At 32.5% G+C, this 22,393-nt stretch overlaps 2 protein-coding genes across 3 annotated transcripts in view; one reads left to right on the forward strand and one right to left on the reverse strand.

The window, feature by feature from the left end:
* The window catches only part of LOC126885824 (protein Fe65 homolog), a 162,284-nt gene extending 158,325 nt beyond the window's left edge, over positions 1-3,959 (reverse strand). For both annotated transcript variants that reach the window (XM_050652586.1, XM_050652578.1), the window contains exon 1: positions 3,778-3,959. In XM_050652586.1, coding sequence (XP_050508543.1) covers positions 3,778-3,790 — 13 coding nt within the window. In that variant the 5' untranslated portion in view covers positions 3,791-3,959. The remainder of the gene's footprint in view (positions 1-3,777) is intronic.
* Positions 3,960-4,032: 73 nt separating this feature from the next.
* On the forward strand, positions 4,033-21,967 carry LOC126885835 (uncharacterized). Its single transcript, XM_050652590.1, has 4 exons — positions 4,033-4,682; positions 18,395-19,060; positions 21,586-21,726; positions 21,800-21,967. The coding sequence occupies exons 1-4, from the start codon at positions 4,133-4,135 to the stop codon at positions 21,841-21,843; spliced, it is 1,401 nt and encodes a 466-aa protein (XP_050508547.1). The 5' UTR covers positions 4,033-4,132; the 3' UTR covers positions 21,844-21,967.
* Positions 21,968-22,393: the final 426 nt, after the last annotated feature.

A 22,393-nucleotide genomic window follows, 5' to 3' on the forward strand; every position in this document is an offset into this window, starting at 1 on the left:
TATTAAGTAGGAGAAATTAAACTATGTTTATACTTTTAAAGACAAAAAAAGCAAGTTTATTAGCGGCACCGAATTGAAAATTATTTTGCACATGATAGGTACTTGAAACATTATTTGGTTAAAACATCTCATATTTGTTGGTAAAACTCATTTTTGTTGGTTAAAAATATACTAATTTGTCTGGACTAAATTACTGTCCTGTTGATATCGGAGAAGACTTGGTCTTCATACAATGTTGCCAAACTAAATTTCTTTAGGTATTTTCAGTTTAAATTTTCTAGCCAAATTCCGAGTCTACTATAACAGTTTCTGTATTTTATATTTCCCTAATTTTCTACCAATTATTCCCTCTTCCTGTTTATAAATAATTTATATTACTACAACAACCCTTTATTTTTGTTTATTCTTTTGTTTTTATCCTAAAACCCAAAATAATGGGTTCGAATTCTAACATTTTATTTTTGTTTTGTCTACCAACTTTTCAATACCCCTAGTATCTCACCATTACAATATCCATACATCAAAATTTGGAGTAGTAATTACACGAGAGCTCTAAAATTATTGATTTGTATCCCCAGTGAGACATGTGAGACACTTGAGAGGTTTAAATTATGTCAAAGTGTCACGAGGGCAAAACAAATTAGTAATTTTTAAGAGCCCGAGTGTAATTTGCTATCTAAGATTATTTCATTAATGAAACTGTTTCTTAAATCATTTGCTAAACCTGTTCATGGTGTTCTATTTGATAAGTTGTAAAACATTAATTGTCATTAATGTCACTGAATGTTCATTTTTGCATAGCAAATAAGGGCATCTGACGTAATACTTAATGACAGGAAATTATCGAAAAAATTCCCCCTGTAATTTTTATTCTTGTAGGTTTCTATTGGTCAGAATCTTTAATCAATTGGTCAATGTTTAAATATTTCGTTTAGAAGAGAACATGCCTTCTCTGTGCTTAATCATCTTCGCAGCAATAAGATCTTTTAGATCTATATGTTTTACTACAACTTGGGTCTTGTCCCGAAAAGAAAAATGGACTGGTAATACATTATCAATTCCACCAGGCTGCATTCCAAATCTATGCAAAAGCAACTGACTAATCCACAAACAGGCTACATTCATACAAGGAAGAATACAGGGTAGAAGGAGTCGTGGAAGAAGACTCATCTACTTGTTCAGGGGTCACCAATTAGTTTCCCTGAGGGTCCGTTTCGAAAACCTACGACACTTTCGGGGTCCGGATTTATGCTGCCTGTGTCTGACTGTTCTGATTCGGTTTCTTTGTGGAGTCTTGTTAAAAATATCGCTTATAAACAAATCAGAAGGGTGCCGGGCAAAATTTTTGGGCAGAAATTGTTTGATATTTTTTTTAACTAATTCAAAATATCACCTTTTTTGCCCGTGAAAATATGTTTTTAGCATTTTTGGGTCGTCTTAAATAAAAAAGATCTGTCATTTTATTAAAACTTAAAAGTTTTCAAGCATCGCAAATGCATATTTTCGCATTTTTCAGATTTTAAATCGCTTATAACTCAAAAACTATCAACTTTTCAGAAATATGACAAGAGAGCTTTATTTTTTATAATTACCTAAGAAACCTAAAAATACATTTTTCGAGACAAAAAAGTAATTTTGAATTTACTTAATTGTTTCACCCGGTTTCTGATTTGCTTAAAGGGGACATTTTTGAACAGGAATCCACAAAGAAATCTTGTCAGAAACATTTTTCATACGAAAGTGGTCTCATACATGGACTAATATGGAAAGGAAAACTAATAATATCTGATTGTTTTATGGTTACTGCATACTGTTCTGTAAGTTTTCCTGGTACAATAAATAAAATATAAATTCATTGTGTATTGTTTTGATGTTACTATAGTATATTTTGAAAACAGCAGTATTGTAAATTATTACTGAAAATATTTTAAAAATTAGGAATTTATATTTTGAATGCTAATGAAGTTTTTAGACATTATATAAGTATAGTACTTAAAATAAATAATCATAGTACAAAATGCTAATTAACATGTTATCTTCTCTACATTAGTTTCAATGCAAGGTGTTTGTTGCAAACTTATTAAATCTGAAAATTATTTTAATTAAATGCACATCTGAAAAGTACTCCTACTTAACATATAGTAGAGAGGAAATGAATATAAAAATAAACATGACAATTTTATATTACAGCTTACTTAATTTCAAAATTAATGATTAGTAAGTATAACAATAAGGGGGAAAACTCTTTACAAAATAAAAATTATCAGAGAGAAAAATGACATTTTATGTACTACCTGTCTGAAGTTTGGAGTGAGTTTAGTGCAACTGAGTCTCATCAGGGAGTTGAGATATTCATCTGTTAAAGTGTTCTTCTTCTACGGCACTACAGCACAAATTGAGCCTTGGCCTCATTTATTTTTTGCCCCCACCCTTGCCTGTCTGTGGCTGCTCTTCTCCATACACGGACTCCTAAAATGGCTTGTGCATCGCTGTTTATTGTGTCTTCCCAGCGCTTTCGTGGCTTCCCAATCGACCTCTTTCCTTGCATTCTAGCATTCAGTGCTCGTTTTGGTAGCCTATCCTCTCCCATTCTTATCACATGTCCGGCCCATTGCAATCTTTGTATTCTAAAAGTGAGATCTCTACCGATTTTTAATAAAGTTCATTATTGATAAAGCGGCTTCGCACACATAAGTTGAGCCAAACATAGTACACAATTTCATGGCCAAACATTTTCAAAATTGCCAAGCACTAGGTACATTCTGAATTTATTGACAGTCCGCACAAAACTAGCTCACTGTCCGGATGCGGACTGCAGTCCGCTAATTGGTGACCCATGTCCTAGTTAAACAATTTGAGAGCTTGGTTTTACTGCACTTCTGCTGATTTCCACCAACTTTCCATCCAGCAGCCCTGCACAGCAAGTTAAGTATTTGATAAGGACATTTTTTTAATAGTAAGGCCTTTAGCCATCTTTTTCCATTGGGCCTTCAGTCTTTTAAGTGATGTTGTTTCGACCTTGGGTCATTTTTAGGCCTTCAGCCACTTTATACAGGACTTGCTGTAACATAGAGTCAAGTTTATGTATTTACTGAATAAAATATTTAAATTTTTGTGTTATGAATGATCTCCCTTGTGATTGTTCTTGTCACCATTGTTTGACTTGGGGATTAGCCAAACTACCTACGAGAAGAGCCAGCCAGGGTAGGGATCTTCATGATTGTCTTTGTGGTGCTAGCTAAGGTTGACCTCACAACTTTAAGTCTCATGGATTTCAAAAAGGCACAGCCCATCTAGTTAGAACCTTATAATTAAAAACCTATACATATTTGATTTTATTAACCATTTACTTATTGTTTATTTTTGTAAGGTATTGACCTCCTTTTACATACTCAACAGAGAACACCTTTATTATATAAAACAAATCTATATATTTCTTTAGTTGCTTGAAATAGAATTGTAAGATCAAAAGATTATACTTTATCCTAATATTTTCATTATAGTTGGAATGTTTAATTTGACATGGAAAATTGTAATTTAGAATATTTTAGTTGTACAACTAGGATACAACTCTTCGTTCACAAACTCATATATTGCTAAACAATGTATTTAAAGACCTATTAATCAATTTCTACAGCTTATTTCACGAATAGCTTTTGCTTTAGACGAAAAAATTAAGAAACAGGTACTGGGATTTTCACAAACGCCCATTTTATTTAAGGGAACACGACATCATATTTAGCCATTTATATCATATATAGAAATGTTTTAACTTACCTTCGGTTGCCATGGATGAATCTTATTCTTCACTGCAGCCCCTGTTACTTTAATTTAGTTATAACAGTAAGAAATAAACAAAAATTTGCGACATCCACTTTAAATCTCCACTATCAACAGTAATTTGTGACAATTAATGACATATGTCACTACTATTAATATCGAATTAGTGCATGTTTTTGCCCTTGTTACTCTTTGACATAACATTAATATGAAATCTGTCAACCAGTGTTATTGGAGGACAAAAGTGTACACCGTAGAACAAATCAATGTTTGATGGTGCGTGCAGGTTAGGTTATTGTTTACAGTCAAATTTTGAATGTTTAAAATTTTTTTGAAATAAATTAATTTTAGAATGGAAGGTCTAACGGCAGCAATTCCTGCAGTCGACCCTTCCAAAAATTTGTCTTCTCAAGAATTTCAGGATTTGCTAACTTCATGGTTCGAGCAAAAAGGCATACTTTCAGAATTGAGGACAAACCTGAGATACAAAATGATTAATATACTGAAAAACACCACTATCGGTCGGGATATTATAAGAAAATCACCTCCTAGTTCGATGAGTTTGTCCAAACAAGCTGTAAATTTAATTGTAGCGGAATTTTTAATGAGAAATCACTGTGATTATTCCCTTTCCTTATTTAATACTGAAGCTGGTCTGTCTACATCTTTTTCTGATAACATAGTGAACGAAAACAATAAGTTGATAAGTCTGCAGTTTGATAGAGAAAATATTTTGAATATTTTGGAATTGATTGGGGTACATAAAACCTCTGATTTGTGTCAGGAGATTCTTAATATTTATTACAAAAATTGTGACAATATCTCCTTACTTTCAGCTCTAATCACAGTTTTGAGCAAATCCGTTCCAGAAAATGTTCAAGCAAAGAAGGAGATTAATCTAGGTAAGCAAATTACTATTTAAAACTAAGATGATATTATTTATAGGTTGTTTTAAAATATGGTGTTTTCGTTTTGTTCGAATATCATTGTTATGTGATTATATAACTATGTATTGATATAAATTAGAACACTGTTGTTTATTTTTAATCAGTATATTTTTCTTTACGTGTATTGTTATTAAGAATATCTGATTACCTGCCTACAATAGTTTCCCTTTTATACTGCTAACATAGCTTTGGGATTATAGTAGCGTAGTCTACTATATCTAGGGCCTACGGTATACAAGGAAGGTAACAGGACCAGCACTATGCTTCAACTGCTTATTATTACCTTTGGTTTTTACCCAAGGTACTCATTTTATTTTCTATCCAAGGTAGACATTTTACAGCCTGAACTATCTGGTCCTGAGCTACCCAGCTGACATGTCTTAATTTGTTTCTATATTGCACCATGAATCTATATCTGATTCTATACATTTTTGTTATACTTTTGTAATGGCTGGAAAGATTTTTTCTTACAGACAAATACTCGCGATTTAGTTTTTACTGTTTATTATTATCCAGAATAATAATATGAGATGTGATAAAATTGCCCTTGCTACTGAAAACAACCCCTAATATTGACAGTTTAAGGCAGACTGAGTCTGAGACTTGAATAGAATAGAGTGGGAACTTTGTCTTCAGAAAAATAAGCATAATTATTTATTTCTCTTATAAGAATCTCTTATATAAGTAGAGTAGAGTAGAGTAGAGTATTTATTGGTAATAATGTACAAATGTACTTTTACAGGTCAGCAATAATTAAAATTGTCTAAAATTACATTAAAAGTTGACAGTACTTCAGTAAAAAAACCTATTACTAAAATTTAAAAACTAAACACTAATTAAATTACAGGACAAAACAAAATTTAGATCTGAAGTACTCCTCAAATGAGTAGAAAGCACCCATCAGAAGATAATTTTTAATTTGTCTCTTAAATTGGTTAAAATCAAGACTTTTAATAGATATTGGTATACAGTTATAAAATTTCAATGCTAGGTATCTGGTTCCATTTCTGGTCCTCTCAAGTCGACTGAAGTCTGGTACAAGGGCATCATGATTTCTAGTCTGATAAGTATGCTGTTGTGTTTTATACAGATCTACATTTTGATGAACATACAACAGGCACTGCATAATGTACACAGAAGGTAGTGTGAGAATCCTCAGGTTTCTGAAAGACTGCCTACAATCGTCCCGATAACCCTGACCTGTGATTATGCGAATACACTTTCTCTGCTGACCAAACACCTTATCTATATGGCAAGAGTGTCCCCAGGAAAGGATTGCGTAAGTTAGTCGTGAGTGAAAGTTGCTGTGATATGATGTAAGAAGGGTTTGAAGGGAGGTAACCTTAGATAGGTTTCTAAATAAAAAGAGTTGGCTTGAGAGCTTTTGGGAAAGTTTCAGTATGTGCCGTTCCCAAGTGAGTCCCTGATCAAGATAAACACCAAGAAATTTAGCTTCCTGTGAACAATCTCTTAGATAAATAAGGTATCTCTTATAAGAAAAGGAAGTAAGATGGGCAGGACATCTAGCAAGGTCACAGCAGAACAACCCTCCTAGGAGAATCCTTAGGTCACAACCTGTGGGAAGTAGAAATAGGGGCAGGCCAAAACTCAGATGGAAGGATGGTGTAGATGAGGATGGGAGAAAAATAGGCCAGCAAACTGGCAGCGAGTGGCAATGAATAGGACTGACTAGTGTAATAGACTTAGGAAGATCGAGGCTCTTTCATAGAGCTGTAGCACCATTGATGATGATGAATTATTTTATTATTTATTTACAGAAGAGAACTTTTGAACAAGAAGGCCCTCTCTAAGTGTTTATTTGCACAGTCTTGATTGCACATACTGTCTTCTTTTTAGATTGTCTCTCTGTATAGGTATCTGAGAAGTTCCTATTTAAAACTTTATATTAATAATAATTTAAGTATATATTACTTTTTAGGGAAACTTATTTTGTTTATATTGGAAACGCTTGGTTTAATAAAGACATTCATGTAGTGTAATAGAGGCATTTCATTACACTTTCTTCTTTTTCTGACATCGCCAGGACATCAAGTTTGCATAAATAATAGATAAAATACATTTTTTTTAGGAAAAATCATCCTTATTGCTTTTTAAAGTATTCACTTTTAAGATCAAATTAGAAATCTCAGAAATGAGATTTGTGTATGCTTCAACTGCCTCATCTGGCATCCTAAAATGTTTACTTTATAGTTTGTTGGTACCAGGTCAGGACTGTACGCAGGATGGTCCACCAAATCAACATTTTTCACCTTTAAATACTTGGATGTTATATGAGCCATGTGAGAGTAAATTTTTATTTGCATACATTTTTGTACATAATTGAGCAAATAATTTCATATCACATTATTATTTAATGGCAGATTTAAAAAAATCTTAACATTACAAACTAAATTGTATTAAAATATAAACAGAGTACAAACTTACACCAAATATGCAATAAACAAAGTTGCAGGTCACAAAAAGACAAGGTAACTGCAATACTCTGATCAAGGAGAAGGATAGGTGAGGCACGCTGCAGTATACTTTCTTTTAAAAACTTTATAGTTTGTTTCCTGTTGACTGTCAGATAATGTAATTTGATTTATTTCATTAGAACGCATTTGAGGGTCACCCTGTAAAAAGAAATTACATTGATTTTTGGAATTACCCTTAATATTTTTTACCAATTGCAAGGACACTTTAGTTTTATATTGCTATTTTCAATTCATTTTTATAACAATAAGATTGTGTGTGTAAAGAATCGTACTTGTGTTTTTCTGTCCTGTAGATATCTTTATATTCAACGTTACTACTAGGCAGTGTAAATAAAATGTCAAGCCTAGACTTACAATTTTTTATATTATCATTTTATATCACGAGAGTTAACAATTCTGTTATATTTACGGAGTTCATCAGTCACTTCTGGCAAACAAATTATTGTATATTATTCATCATTAGTGGTTCTACCATTCTCTAATGAAGTTGCGGCAACATGCCCCTGTAAAAACACGTTTGACCATTTGTTTCCCTATCATCTACAGGATGTTTCAAAAAAAGGTAACCCCGTCTCTAGGGTAGGTAAAAAACTGAAAAATAATTGGGGTTTGCTTGGTAAAAAATTTTTGTAATGCCATCCGTTTTCAAGATACAAACAGGGCGTTGAAGAAAACAAAATTTTACGCATTTTTTACGATTTTGCCGAAACTACTGGCAACATTGTAATGAAATTTTATACGAATATGTTTTGGAAGCTGATACATCCCATGAATTTGTTTTTATATCTGATTCTCATAGAGGGCGCTAGTTACACGGATCGTACTAAGTATTAGTCAATATAACTTTTTTAAGAGTATAATTATTAATCAAAATTTCAAGTAAACTTAAACATCATTCAATTTTACACGAAAAAGGTACTTTTGGTAAAACTCGATACTGTGTACCGTTTTTGGAATATTTTGATTTGAAAATTATGAAGTAATAATTGATGCTGGTAGTAATGATAAAGTTCTAATAAGTATACCTCTATTTTCTCCAAGGGTCTCATGGAAATCTGACATTTATTGATTGTTATGAGGATAAATCAACAATAGTTAGAGTTTTTAAACCTTGTTCCATTTTTTCAATTTTCAAAAACGCGTAAAATTCTTTTTTCTTCAACGCCCTGTATCTTGAAAACGGATGGCGTTACAAAAATTTTTTACTAAGCAAACCAAAATTATTTTTCAGTTTTTTACCTACCCTAGAGACGGGGTTACCTTTTTTTGAAACACCCTGTATATCTATCTAATACTAACCAAGGAATTCTTATTCCAATCTCTAACACAAAACTTCTTAAGGTATTGCTTTATCAATGTGTGCCTACATTTGTCCATTACTGACTTTGTGATGAAATTGTAGCTCTTGTTATCTTCTTCTTTAAATCCAAATTGATTCTTAAATATTTCTATTTTTTTTACACATTCATCTATCAGTCTTTCTTCCACTCTCATGTATTGTGTACATAGCAAGTACTATATACACAGCCAAATCATTTAGTAGGTAGCTTGCTGTCAGTCTAATTTCAAAGATAACTTTGAACTTTGCCTTATTATCAGTTGCAGTTATAGAAAAAATAATTCCACACCATTTTCTGTAAAACCTTAAATGAACCATTATCCTTTTTACACTGTTACATTTGATTTTGATTATCCATCAATAGTTTTATTATTTACTATTTTTAATGGAAATTACCTGTAACTACAATTTCAGTTGAAAATATGTTTAATTTGACATTTCAATTTCAACTTTGATATTTTTTTTTGAAATTTTAAAATTGTTGGTAACGTCCATTAAATATGGTTAAAACTCCACAAGAAATAACTTCAGAACAATATTAATAATGATTTTCATTATTAAGCTTAGCATATTTTCATATATTATGTCAATATGGTTGAAAGTAATATTTTATCATTATATTAAATATAATAAATATGTCTAATTCAGCATGTTTGTAAATTAATAAATAATGGAACAAATCAATATAGGTAACAAAAATATGGCCATACATTACATTATATCACCTACCATTAATTTTTTTTCCACTCGAGATATTTGATGTAATTGATTGATAAACAAATAGTGCCTTATGAAACACATTTCAAATCAATAGTTCATTGACTGACTGTAATATTTCAACCTACTTATAAATTTATTGGCTCCGGTAATTGCTTTGTACATTATGTACTTGAGGGTTAATGTTAATGTGTATAGAGGGTGGCACTTGAAGAAATAAAAAAATAATATCTAGAATATTTTCAAAAAGATGAGATGACGTGAATGTGGTGAACTGAAAATAATTATTAATGGATATGCATTTTTTACTTATTGTGTGTACCTCAAGATTACAAACCCAACAAGAGTAAAAAAGAGTTGCATGGGGAGCTATAAACACTGTTAGAAAAGGAAGTAAAGAAAAATAAATACTTATAGTGGAGTCACTGAAGGAGGATATGAGCTATTACCTCCGATTTCGTTCAACCTCCATCGATTTGCATGAAAATTGGTGAGTGGTTAGAGGATATCTCAAGAAACAAAGGTGACATGGTGCCAACTTGCGCTTTTACCCTGGGGGTGGATGCCACCCCTTCTCGGGGTTACAATTATTTTATTAAAAATAACCCCATAATTAGATAGGGGGACAAATTCTTAGCAAAATTTGTTATATAAAGTTATTAAAATATATCAAAACTTTTTGAGTTATTAGAGATCAAAAATTCTAATTTTTCGTAAGAAAAATGCATGTTTTTAACATATTTTTCATAGATAACTCAAAAACTATAAGTTTTTACAAAAAAGTTATTATTACCAAAATTGAAGCTAATAAAAAATTAAATAAACTTCTGACTAAAAAAACCTTTTAATTTTAACTAAAAGTGAGTTATAGGTAATTGAATGCATATTTTTTCGGCGAGTGAGTACCCAAATCTAAGTATTCAAGCTTAAATTACGGGAAAATGATGGATTTTATAACATAAACTTATTAAACATTTGTGAAAGTACTTAGAAATATCTATCAAATGAGATACCGAACAAGTTAATAGCATTAAAATTTATGCTCCAAAAATTTTTCAAAATTTATCTTTAAAAATTTTTCCAAAAAATGTCATCGTTTTTTTTTAATAACTCCGTTAATTTGTGAAATATCAGGTTCTCCTAAAAACTGTTTGAAAGGTAATTCTAAAGGCTATTAAAACGCGTTAAACTTAATCTTTCAAACCCCTTACTTTTTTAAAAATCAAAGAATAAATGGCCACGGTTACATGGTTCTCGCAGCAAAATTTCAGCTTTAAACGTTTCTATCTCGGTTATTTTTCACCCTACAGAAATGGTAAAAAGGTATAATAATTGATATAAAAAACACCAAAATTTGGTTATTTACCATTTTTTACGTATATTGAGAATTTTTATAGTTATTATCAAAAGAAAATGAAAATGACGATAATTTAAAAAATTCTGATTTTGTTAAATTATTTCTTTTTTTGGAAAATATGCATTCTAAACCAGTGAACATTGTTAAAATCATTACTTATGCTAATACAAAGAAATTTTTTTAAGGATTACTATAAATTTTAATTTTTGTGGAAATGGCGTATGTTTAATTTTTCACTTTTTCCTAAAAAATTCGAAAGGGTTCTCTTAGTTTCATCATAACTTGCTTAATTTTGATGCTATTAACTTTTTCTGAAGCTTATTTGTTAGGTATTCTAAAGTACTCTGATAAGTGTTTAACAGGTATATTTTATAAAATGCATCGTTTTGCCGTTATTTAAGCTTGAATACTTAGATTTGAGTACTCATCGAAAAAAAAATACACATTCAATTACCTATAACTCACTTTGAATTAACATTAGTCTAGTACTTTGTGTGAATAGTGTATTAAATTTTTTATTGTCTTTAATTTTAGTAAGAATAACTTTTTTGTAAAAGCTAACAGTTTTTGAGTTATACGTGAAAAACAACTTTAAAACATGCATTTTTTTTACGAAAAAATAAAATCTTTGATCTTTAGTAACTTAAAAAGTATTGATTTATGTTAATAATTTAATATAACAAATTTTGCTTAAAATTTGTCCCTCTATCGATTTATGGTATTATTTTTAATAAAATAATTTTCACCCCAGGGTGAATTTTACGCAAAAATAGCGCAAGTTGGCATCATGTCACCTTTGTTCCTTGAGGTATCTTCTAACTGCTCACCAATTTTCATGAAAATCGATGGAGGTTCAACGAAATCAGAGGTGAAAACCTTCAGTGACTGCACTATTATATTATTGTGAGATTTCAGTGCCAGAATAGAAGAAATGATACTTCCAATAAAAAGATTTAATGAAATAACTAGTACCCAGAATAGAGAGGAATGGTGGATTGCTGTACAACAAACCAATTGAAAATAAACAACACATTGTTAATGTTTCACATAAACACACCTTTGAGAATACGAACACGATAGCTTATGTTGTTGGAGCGATATACGATGCTAAAATATGAGCAGTCTAACATCAGCTAATGTAGGAAGCCATATTTGATATTTTATAAAATCAAATTCAATATACAGGGTGTAACAAAAATACAGGTCATAAATTTAATCACATATTCTGGGACCAAAAATAGTTCGATTGAACCTAACTTACCTTAGTACAAATGTACCGGGTGTCCCAATAAAAATGGCTCTCGGCCATATCTCAGGAACCGTTTATAGTACAGCGATGAGAAAAAAATATTTATAACAAAAGTTGCCTCAGGAAAGCCTGGAAATTATTTTCATAATTGTAGGTTCACAGCTAGAGGGCGTAATTGAATATCAAAAATTAAAAAATCAAGATTTTACAAAATTTGCCTAATGAAAGGGCACTGGAAATCCGATCATCGTATTCTTCATAAAATTCTGCGAATATTTGATTTTACAAGTTTAAGTCTGCCTTTGCAAATAAGAGGTGGGGGTGAGTGGGAAACTTGTTATGAAAAAATGGCTCTAAGTCCGGTTCTGCTAAATCGAATTTTGCAAGCTTGGTCTTGTTGAAAACAGCTCTTTTTCGTCAATGTAAGAGTTATAATTTCGAAACAGCTTATTAAGTAATATGCCAGCTAGGAGGCGTTATTTAATTATTTTCAGAAATCTAGTTTTCTTTGGAAAATGTCAAATGCAAGTATGCATTTTTAATCCTGTATTACAAAATTAGATCAAATTAGCAACAGAATAGCGAAAACCGCATGTCGATACCTTTTTTTATCTCGAGATATCTTTACAAACGTGTAAATTTTAAACCTAACAGTTACTGCCACCGGTAAACGAAGTTAAGGAAAGGTAGTGTGCTGTGGAAAAAAAACAAAGAAACATTTTTTAGATGTCAACGTGTATTAATTAAAACAACAATAGGAGAAACAACACTATAAAATATAACAAAGAAATAAAAACAAATATTTAGTGACGACTTAAATGTTCAAATTATTGCCCATCATTTTTGATTCAAGCATTTACTCTTTCAAGAGTAGATTGAACAGGAGTTTTAATTTCTGCTCTCGAAATGCTTTGAATGGGGTTTCGTATTCTCTGGATCATTTTTTCTCGAGTAGGCTTAGCTGCAAAAACAAGGAGTTTAATCCGTCCCCATACATAAATAAAAGTGACATACCAAACCGTCCCCACGCCAAACAGTTAAATCTGGATAGTCAGATAACTGGACCCTTTCTTTTCGATAATGCTATTAGCTATTATTGGTGAACGCTATATCTAATTTTTTTAAGGAATGAATTGCCTCTTCTTCTTGAAGATATACCGCTAGCAGTTCGTAGGTCCATGTTGTTTCAACACGATGGTTGTCCCACGCATTTTTCCAGAATAGTACGAGATTTTTTTTAGATGAGTCATTCGCTGATAGATGGATAGGACGTGGAAGCCTATTTTTTGGCTAGCCAGATCACCAGATTTAACTGTTTTAGACTTTTATTTATGGGGGCGGATTAAAGACCTTGTTTTTGCCGCTAGGCCCACTACTCGAGAAAACATGATCCAGAGAGTAGGAATCGCCATGCAAAGCATTGCGAGAGCAGAAATTGAGACTGCTGTTCAATATACTCTTAAAGAATAAATACTTACATCAAAAATTATAGGCCATAATTTGAACATTTAAGTCGTCACTAAGTAGTTGTTTTTATTTCTTTGTTTTATTTTATAGTGTTGTTTGTCCTATTGTTGTTTTAATTAATACACGTTGACATCTAGAAACTGTTTCTTTGTTTTTTCCACAGCACACTACCTTTCCTTAACTTCGTTTACCGGTGACAGTAACGGTTAGGTTTAAAATTTACACGTTTGTTAAGATATCTCGAGATAGAAAAAAGGTATCGACATGCGGTTTTCGCTATTCTGTTGCTAATTTGATCTAATTTTGTAATACAGGATTAAAAATGCATACTTGTATTTAATATTTTCCAAAGAAAACTAGATTTCTGAAAATAATTAAATAACGCCTCCTCGCTGGCATATTACTTAATAAGCTGTTTCGAAACTATAACTCTTACATTAACGAAAAAGAGCTGTTTTCGACAAGACCAAGTTTGCAAAATTTGATTTAGCAGAACCGGACTTAGAGCCATTTTTTCATAACAAGGTTCCCACTCACCTCCACCTCTTATTTGCAAAGGTAGCAACTTGTAAAATCATATATGCGCAGAATTTTATGAAGAATACGATGATCGGATTTCTAGTTCCCTTTCGTTAGGCAAATTTTGTAAAATTTTGATTTTTTAATTTTTGATATTCAATTACGCCCTCTAGCGGTGAACCTACAATTATGAAAATAATTTCCAGGATTTTCCCGAGGCAACTTTTGTTATAAATATTTTTTTTTTCAAAGTTGTACTATGAACGGTTCCTGAGATATGGCCGAGAGCCATTCTTATTGGGACACCCGGTACACATAAAAAAAGTTACAGCCCTTTTAAGTTACAAAATGAAAATCGATTTTTTCAATATATCGAAAACTGAAGATGAACATGTGGCATTCTTATGGTAGTAGTATCTTAAGAAAAATTATAGTGAAATTTAGACACCCCATAAAAATTTTATGGGGGTTTTGTTCCTTTAAACCCCCCCAAACTTTTGTGTACGTTCCAATTTAATTATTATTGTAGTACCATTAGTTAAACACAGTGTTTTAAAAAAATTTTGCATCTTAGTACTTTTTCGAAAAGTCAGTTTTTATCGAGATATTTTGCATATTTGTCAAATCCACCACATATTTGTAGAATGATTATGGAGACTTGATAATAGGAAAATTTATTTATAATTTACATTTTTACATAACCATTTGGGGGGTACACAATCATTTGGGGGGTTTAAAGGAACAAAATCTTTATAAAATGTTTATGGGGTGCACAAATTTCACTATAATTTTTCTTTAAGATATTCCTGTCATGAAAATGCCACATGTCCATTTTCAATAAAAATCTCTAATAGTTTTCGATATATTCAAAAAAATCTTTTTTTTATGTGCATATTTGTACCGGGTGTCCCAATAAGAATGGCTCTCGGCCATATCTCAGGAACGGTTTATAGTAGAGCTTTGAAATAAAAAATTTTATAACAAAAGTTGCCTCAGGAAAAGCCTGGAAATTATTTTCATAATTGTGGGTCCACCGCTAGAGGGCGTAATTGAATATCAAAAATAAACAAATCTAAATTTTACAAAATTTTCCTAATGAAGGGACACTGGAAATCCGATTATTGTATTCTTCATCAAATTCTGCGCATATTTGATTTAACAAGTTTAACTCTACCTTTGCAAATAAGAGGTGGGGGTGAGTGGGAACCTTGTTATGAAAAAATGGCTGTAAGTCCGGTTCTGCTAAATCAAATTTTGAAAACTGGGTCTTGTTGAAGACAGATCTTTTTCTTCAATGTAAGCGTGATAATTTTGAACCATCCTAATAAGTAATAAGCCAGCTGGGAGGCGTTATTTAATTTTTTTCAGAAATCTAGTTTTCTTTGGAAAATATTAAATACAAGTATGCATTTTTAATCATACTTTATAAAATTAGATTAAATTAGCAATAGAATAGCGAAAACCGCATGTCGATACCTTTTGTCTATCTCAAGATATCTCGAGAAACGTGTAAATTTTATACATAACTGTTACTATCACCGGTAAACTAAGTTAATGAAAAGTAGTGTGCTGTGGAAAAAAACAAAATAACATTTTCCAGATGTCAACGTATAAAAATATAATTAATTAAAACAACAATATAAAGAGAAACAATACTATTAAAATTAAATATAACACAGAACAAAAAGAACTACTTAGTGACGACCTAAATATTCAAATTGTTGCCCATCATACACTACTCTAGAATACATTATCCAGAGAATACTAAACGCCATTCAAAGCATATCGAGAGCAGAAATTGAGACTGCTGTTCAATCTACTCTTGAAAGAGTAAATGTTTGCAATGAAAATGATGGGCAAAAATTTGAACGTTTATGTCATCACTAAATAGTTGTTTTTATTTCTTTGTAATAGGGCTTTTCAACGCTTCTCATTTGTTTCGAGCCTCTGTCATATGCCGTATAGTCCGTGTATAATATTAATATACGAGATATGAACGAGGCTCGAAACAAATGAGAAGCGTTGAAAAGACCTAATATACGTTGACAGCTGGAAAATGTTTCTTTGTTGTTTCCATAGCAACCTACTTTTAATGAATTACTTCGTTTACCGGTGACAGTAACAGTTATGTTTTTAATTTTACACGTTTTGTAAGATATCTCGAGATAGAAAAAAGGTATTAACATGCGGTTTTCGCTATTCTGTTGCTAATTTTGTCTAATTTTGTAATATGGTATTAAAAATGCATGTTTGTATTTAATATTTTCCAAGGAACACTAGATTTCTGAAAAAAATTAAATAACGCCTTCTAGCTGGCATATTACTCAGTAAGTTGGTTCGAAATCATAACTTTTACATTGACGAAAAAGATTTGTCTTCAACAAGACCAAGTTTGCAAAATTTGATTAAGCAGAACCGGACTCACAGCCAGTTTTTCATAACAAGGTTCCCACTCACCCCCACCTCTTATTTCCAAAGGTAGACCTAAACTTGTCAAATCAAATATGCGTAGAATTTTATGAAGAATACGACGATCGGATTTCCAGTGCCCCTTCATTAGGAAAATTTTGTAAAATTTAGATTTTTTAATTTTTGATATTCAATTACGCCCTCTAGCGGTGGTCCCACAATTATGAAAATAATTTACAGGCTTTTCCTGAGGCAACTTTTGTTATAAAATCTTTTTTTCCCAAAGCTGTACTATAAACGGTTCCTGAGATATGGCCGAGAGCCATTCTTATTGGGACACCCGGTACTAAGGTAAGTTAGGTTCATTCGAACTATTTTTGGTCCCAAAATAGGTGATTTAATTTATGACTTGTATTTTCGTTACACCCTGTAGAATTGAAAAAAAAATCGATATTTACAAACTAAGACAGAAACAAGAATACAAACAGTAAAGGGTACCCTCCTCTAAGTTAAGATAGACAAAATGACCTCACTTCCAAAATTCAATTGTTTTTATTTTTTATGTTCTATGTGAATAAATATTAAAACTTAGCGAAATTTTGCGAGGTTAATAATATTTTTTGAAATCGATACAACCTGAATCCATTTTTTAATTTTCTTACGTTTTGTGATTTAAAAAATAAGACTCAGCGAAATTTTGGTCCCCCAACCCCCTCCCCCTAACCCCTTAAAACGTAATTTTTTCGTTTTATTTTTTTTTGATGGGTTGCAATCACGGGCGCCCATACAAAAATTTTTAGAGGGGGCCAGACGTGAAGATGTTATACATTATATTTTGTATACATTGGATAACCATAAATAGCTTAACGCACGTGAAAAGCTAGGGGGTCCACGGTCCCCCTGCCCATAGGTATGGGCGCCCATGGTTGCAATCAATTTAAAAATTTCATAAAATTTACACGCATACAGTTTGTCTAATTTACTTACCGTTGCACGTCATTATCTATGTCAGAGATCTAAGTTGACATTGTTGCCAAAGTATAAAAAATCCTGAATCCATTTAAATCCCATTTTTTCCCCATTTTATAGACTGCAAAATGGATGAAATGAAGTTTTTTTAATAGTTATTATTTTAATTAAATGAGTTCAATGTTCAAAAATTGGGCGAAACACCTTTAAACCGCCAAAAAACTAGTCTTGAACAGTGAGTTTCAAAACTCGTAAATATGATATGCTGGGATTTTTGAATGCCCACTTTAAGGAAAAATCTGGAGAAAATTGGAAATATATTTTTTGATAAAATACAAAAAATAAAAAATGACTTGCAGCCATCTCCAAAAAAATTTTAAAAAATTTGCAATCTACTACTACTATCCGCTTACAGCGTTCTCCCACGCCTTCCGACGCCTAACCGCCATTCTTCTCTGTTTAACCATAGACCTGGAGGGATTTCTCTTTCCTCTACTTTTTCAATTCCCTTCCCCCAGCTTCTTCTCGGCCTTCCTCTTTCCTTCTCTCTTGTAGTGTCCACGTCAAAATCTGTTTAGGGATCCTGTCATCTAGCATTCTTTGTACATAGTCGTACCATATTAGTTGTTTTGTTTTTATGTCATAAATTATTGTATGTGTGACTCCCATCATTTCTCGTATTCTCTCATTGGGTATCCGATCTCTTCTTGATTTGCCTGCTGCTCTTCTCCAGAAGTCCATTTCTGTTACTAGTAACATTTTCTCCGTTCTTTGTTTCAGTGGCCAAACTTCACTGCCATACGTGATTACACTTTTAAGTATGGTATAGTATATGAGCTGTTTAGTGGTTTTAGATATTCTTTTTGAATATGGCTTTTCTACTCTGCATGTTTCTGTCTTTTATAGCAGCATCGAGTGTTCCATCTTGAGTTATTTTTACGCCCAGGTACTTGTATTCATCACAGTGTTTAATTTTTACCCCATCGTCTAATGTAATGGACTGCTTTGTCTCTCCAATACACACGGAAATTTGTAATCTCCGAAGTGAAAATTGAAACGTCAAAATAAACGTATTTTCAACTGAAATTGTGATTAATTCCCCTTAAAATAATTAGATAATATTAATACAGTTTTATTCATTTACAGATTTATCAACAGAAGTAGATTTCATCAAGAATATTGGAGCACTACTTATAAAATCCAATATGCCCACCAGCAATATTATACCGATCATAGAAAACATTAAGTGCCTTTATAAAGTCGAAATCCACAATCTGGAAGAAAACTACACTAAAATATTAACAAAACTAAAGAGCCATGTAAACGTCAAAGACAAACGGACCAAAGAGATACAAAAACAGAACGAGATGCTGGAACTAAAGATTCTGCAGCTCATAGAAAAGCAAAATGAGCTGAGAACACAGGCGAAACGGGCCGTGAAGGAAAAACTATCCAAAGAAAAGGAACTGCTCAAAACTAAACGAGATTTTAAAGAAGACAAGACTGTACCAGAACCTGTTGGAGAAAGAGACCCAAAAACAGAGTGTGCCATTCAACATTGTAGTGAGAGTTGTCGAGACAATAGTAAATTAATAGGAAAATTACAGAAGGAAAACTCAGAGCTAAGTAGGAAGAACCAAAATTGTTTAGAGGAAATAAACGACTGGAAAAATAAATATAACAAACTGTTGTTAGACTTTTCCATGTTCCACACTAAAATAAGTTCTCTAAATGGTAATGGAAGTGTTGAAATTCCGATTTCTTCAATAAGTTTGAATCCAAAGATGATTGATTCCATAATTTGCGATGAAAGTAAGTACTATTTGTTACTATTATACTGTTGCACCAGCATTGTTATATTGTTCACGTACTAAATGTCAGTTTATACCGTTCTTCGTCATTTTCCGACTTCAAATCGCGACTTCGTCCGGTTGTTCCATAGGTCCTCTTCTGTTTCTTTCTGTCATCATCATCATCAATGGCGTTACAATTCTTCGTGAGTCTTTGTCGCGTTTACTATGTTTGTCGGTCCTGTGCCACTATTTCCCATTGTCACTCTCATTTTCTTTATATCGTCTCTGACTGCATCTTTCCATCTTTTTCTAGTTCATCCTACAGACCTTCTCCCATCTGGTCTGTCCCAAGACACATTGTTTATAAGGCGATTGTTGGTACTACCTAGCACATGTCCTGTCCATCTTATGGCTCCTCTACACATCGGCAGACGTGTCTGCCGATGTATCATCACAAGCTGACCACACATCTCTAGGTCGTTCAGTCTGTGTTAGTGATGTTGAAAAAGTAACTATTCGTTACATAGTACTCGTTACTTACGAATACCGAAAGTAACGATTATTATACAGAGAGGCAAATCGTTACTTTGATTACTCTGATTACTTCGTACCAGCCGTATCAGAGCGGGTAACGACTATTATATCTACTTTGATTACTCTGATTACTTCGTACCAATCGTAACAGAGCGAGTAACCACTATTGCATCTACTTTAATTACTCTGATTACTTCGTAGTTCGTGAAGGTCGTTATTATATCGGAATACCAATACAAAATAAATACCTACTGAGAAATACGATTCTCGATATGATTACCAGTACTCAAATGCAAAAGTAACAAAAGTAATCATAGTAATCAAATCACTTTTATCCCTTAAGCAGATTGGTGAACGTCGTTGTTATATCGGAATACCTATACAAACCTACCTACTGAGAAATACGATTCTCGATGATATGATTACCGGTACTCAAATACAAAAGTAATCATAGTAATCAAATCATTTTTATCCCTTAAACAGATCGGTGAAGGTCGTTGTTATATCGGAATTCCTATACAAAATAGCTACCTACTGAGAAATACGATTCTAGATATGATTACCCGTACTCAAATACAAAAGTAATCATAGTAATCAAAGTAACGAATACTGTAAATGATTACTTTATACAAAATACCTACCTACTGAGAAATACGATTCTCGATATGATTACCGGTACTCAAATACAAAAGTAATTATAGTAATCAAAGTAACGAATACTGAAAATGATTACTTTATACAAAAGTAACGATTTGTAACGAATACTCCAAAGTAACTATAATCAACATCACTAGTCTGTGTGAATTCTCGGGAGACGCAATATCTACGCGAGTATTAAAAAAATAGATGTTGATGACCATTGCTGCCGCAGCTATATACCTTTTTAGTACGTTCAACTAGGTACTACTTGAGTGTACATGGGAGTAGAATCATTAAAATGATGAAAAAGAAGAAGGTTGTGGAGGTTGGCTAAACATAAAACAGCTGGTACAACACTATGCATTTGAAAGTTTCTTCAGAACTCGGCCATTTCAGCGAAATATTACCAACATAGAAAACTGAAGAAACATGCGTTCACTTTGCATTAACTGCGAAAACTGATGCGTCGTCAGATGTGTGGACAGGTGTCGGACGTTCGTACTGAAACCCTTTGATCTGTACTTGAAAAACCGACAACAATCGGATGCCGACGTGATACATAAACAACAGACGACCAAATTACCCCATCTACACATCGGCGGATGCATACGCAGATGTCGTCCGCGGACGCGTCTGCCGATGTGTGTAGACCTATATATTTCAATAGACATTAGTCTATTGGCCTTTATATATTTCACTAGATTTTCCTTTCCGAAGAGACCGTCCATGTTTTGCTTCCATACGCGACTGCTGGGCGTATTATGGTCTTATATATCTGGATTTTTGGACCTCGTGAGAGAAGTTTTCGCTTCTTTAGATTTTGCATTGCAAAGAAATATCTTGTTCCCTCTATTGTTCGCGTTTCCAATTTTTGTCCTATTTTGTTGTCATTGGCGATTGTTGCTTCTAGATATTTAAATTCTTTAACCACTTCGAAATTATGATCGTTTATAGTTTTATTTTGCATTCGCCGTCGTTCTTTTGAAACGACCATGTATTTTGTTTTATGTATCTTATTTTATTTTTAGACCAATATTTAATGCAGCTTTTTATTCTTCACTTATAATGTTGATTGTGCTACCGAATCTCTCATAGGTATAGGCGAGTACGATTTTTTCATCGATTTCTCATCGAGCAGCTATTTGTCTGTTAGTCTGGTTTGATTTTTTGATAAATTTTTTGCATGACATATTCTAAGGCCAGGTTAAACAACAATGGGGATAACGAATCCCCTGTCTCATTTACCCATTTTATTTTTCCGTCATTTGTCTTTCTTTTATTGCTTTTACAATCTAACAAAAAGCTTCAGACTCAGATTTTTAATCTAACAGTCTGAATAAAGATTGCATTTTTATTGATGTATTTTTTTAGAAAATAATTTAAAATCCGTTGACGGTTCCGACAGTTCAACAGACGAACTAATTCGCGATGCTCGCAAGAAGATAAAAGTACTGGAAGAAGAAAACCTTGAACTGGAAGAAATATTTAAAAAGAACCAGTCAAAAAAGAAATGTAAGGTGTTATGACCGGATCTTTGAAATAGGTATATAGAAAAATTTTAAATTTTGCACCATTGTGATTTTAGTGTTTACGACAAAGGACCAAAGATGGGATCTCAATAGTTGTTGATAAATTTTGACTGTGTTATAGAAAGATATCATGAACTGGATGTATTTATAATAGTTATGTACTGCCAAGAAAGTTCTGATTTAAAATTTTCATGTTGTATTTTCAAAATAAATTGTTGAGCTTTTCTGTATTGTTGTTATTTTACGAAAATTATGTGTATGTATAATATGTAATAGCAAATACTATTGGTGAATGGAGAAGAAGACACAATGATGAACTCCAGACAATATATGGAGATGAAAACATAGTACGCTACATTAAAGCAAACAGAATACGATGGGCGGGTCACGTGCTAAGATCAAGTGACGAAAGACTTCTGAACGCCACATTCTGGGAAAGGCCCGATGGAAAAAGGTCAGTTGGTCGCCCAAGAAAGAGATGGAAGGACGCTGTAGCCAGTGATCTACGCAAAATGGGAGTACAGCAATGGGAAATAGCTGCTCAGGACCGACAACAATGGAGGGAAATAGTAAACGCGGCCAAGACTCACATTGAGTTGTAGAGCCAAATGATGATGATGATGAAATACTATTGGTAGGGGAGCAAAGTA

This window comes from Diabrotica virgifera, chromosome 1 (genome assembly GCF_917563875.1).
Source record: "Diabrotica virgifera virgifera chromosome 1, PGI_DIABVI_V3a".
In the NCBI taxonomy this organism is placed as follows: Eukaryota; Metazoa; Arthropoda; class Insecta; order Coleoptera; family Chrysomelidae; genus Diabrotica; species Diabrotica virgifera.

Bases quoted from the DNA above. Each gene is read 5' to 3' on its own strand.
- LOC126885835 (XM_050652590.1), top strand. From the start codon at position 4,133: ATGGAAGGTCTAACGGCAGCAATTCCTGCAGTCGACCCTTCCAAAAAT. The intron at 4,683-18,394 runs GTAAGCAAATTA...ATTCATTTACAG, and splicing joins AAAGAAGGAGATTAATCTAG to ATTTATCAACAGAAGTAGAT. The intron at 21,727-21,799 runs GTAAGGTGTTAT...TTGTGATTTTAG, and splicing joins GAACCAGTCAAAAAAGAAAT to TGTTTACGACAAAGGACCAA.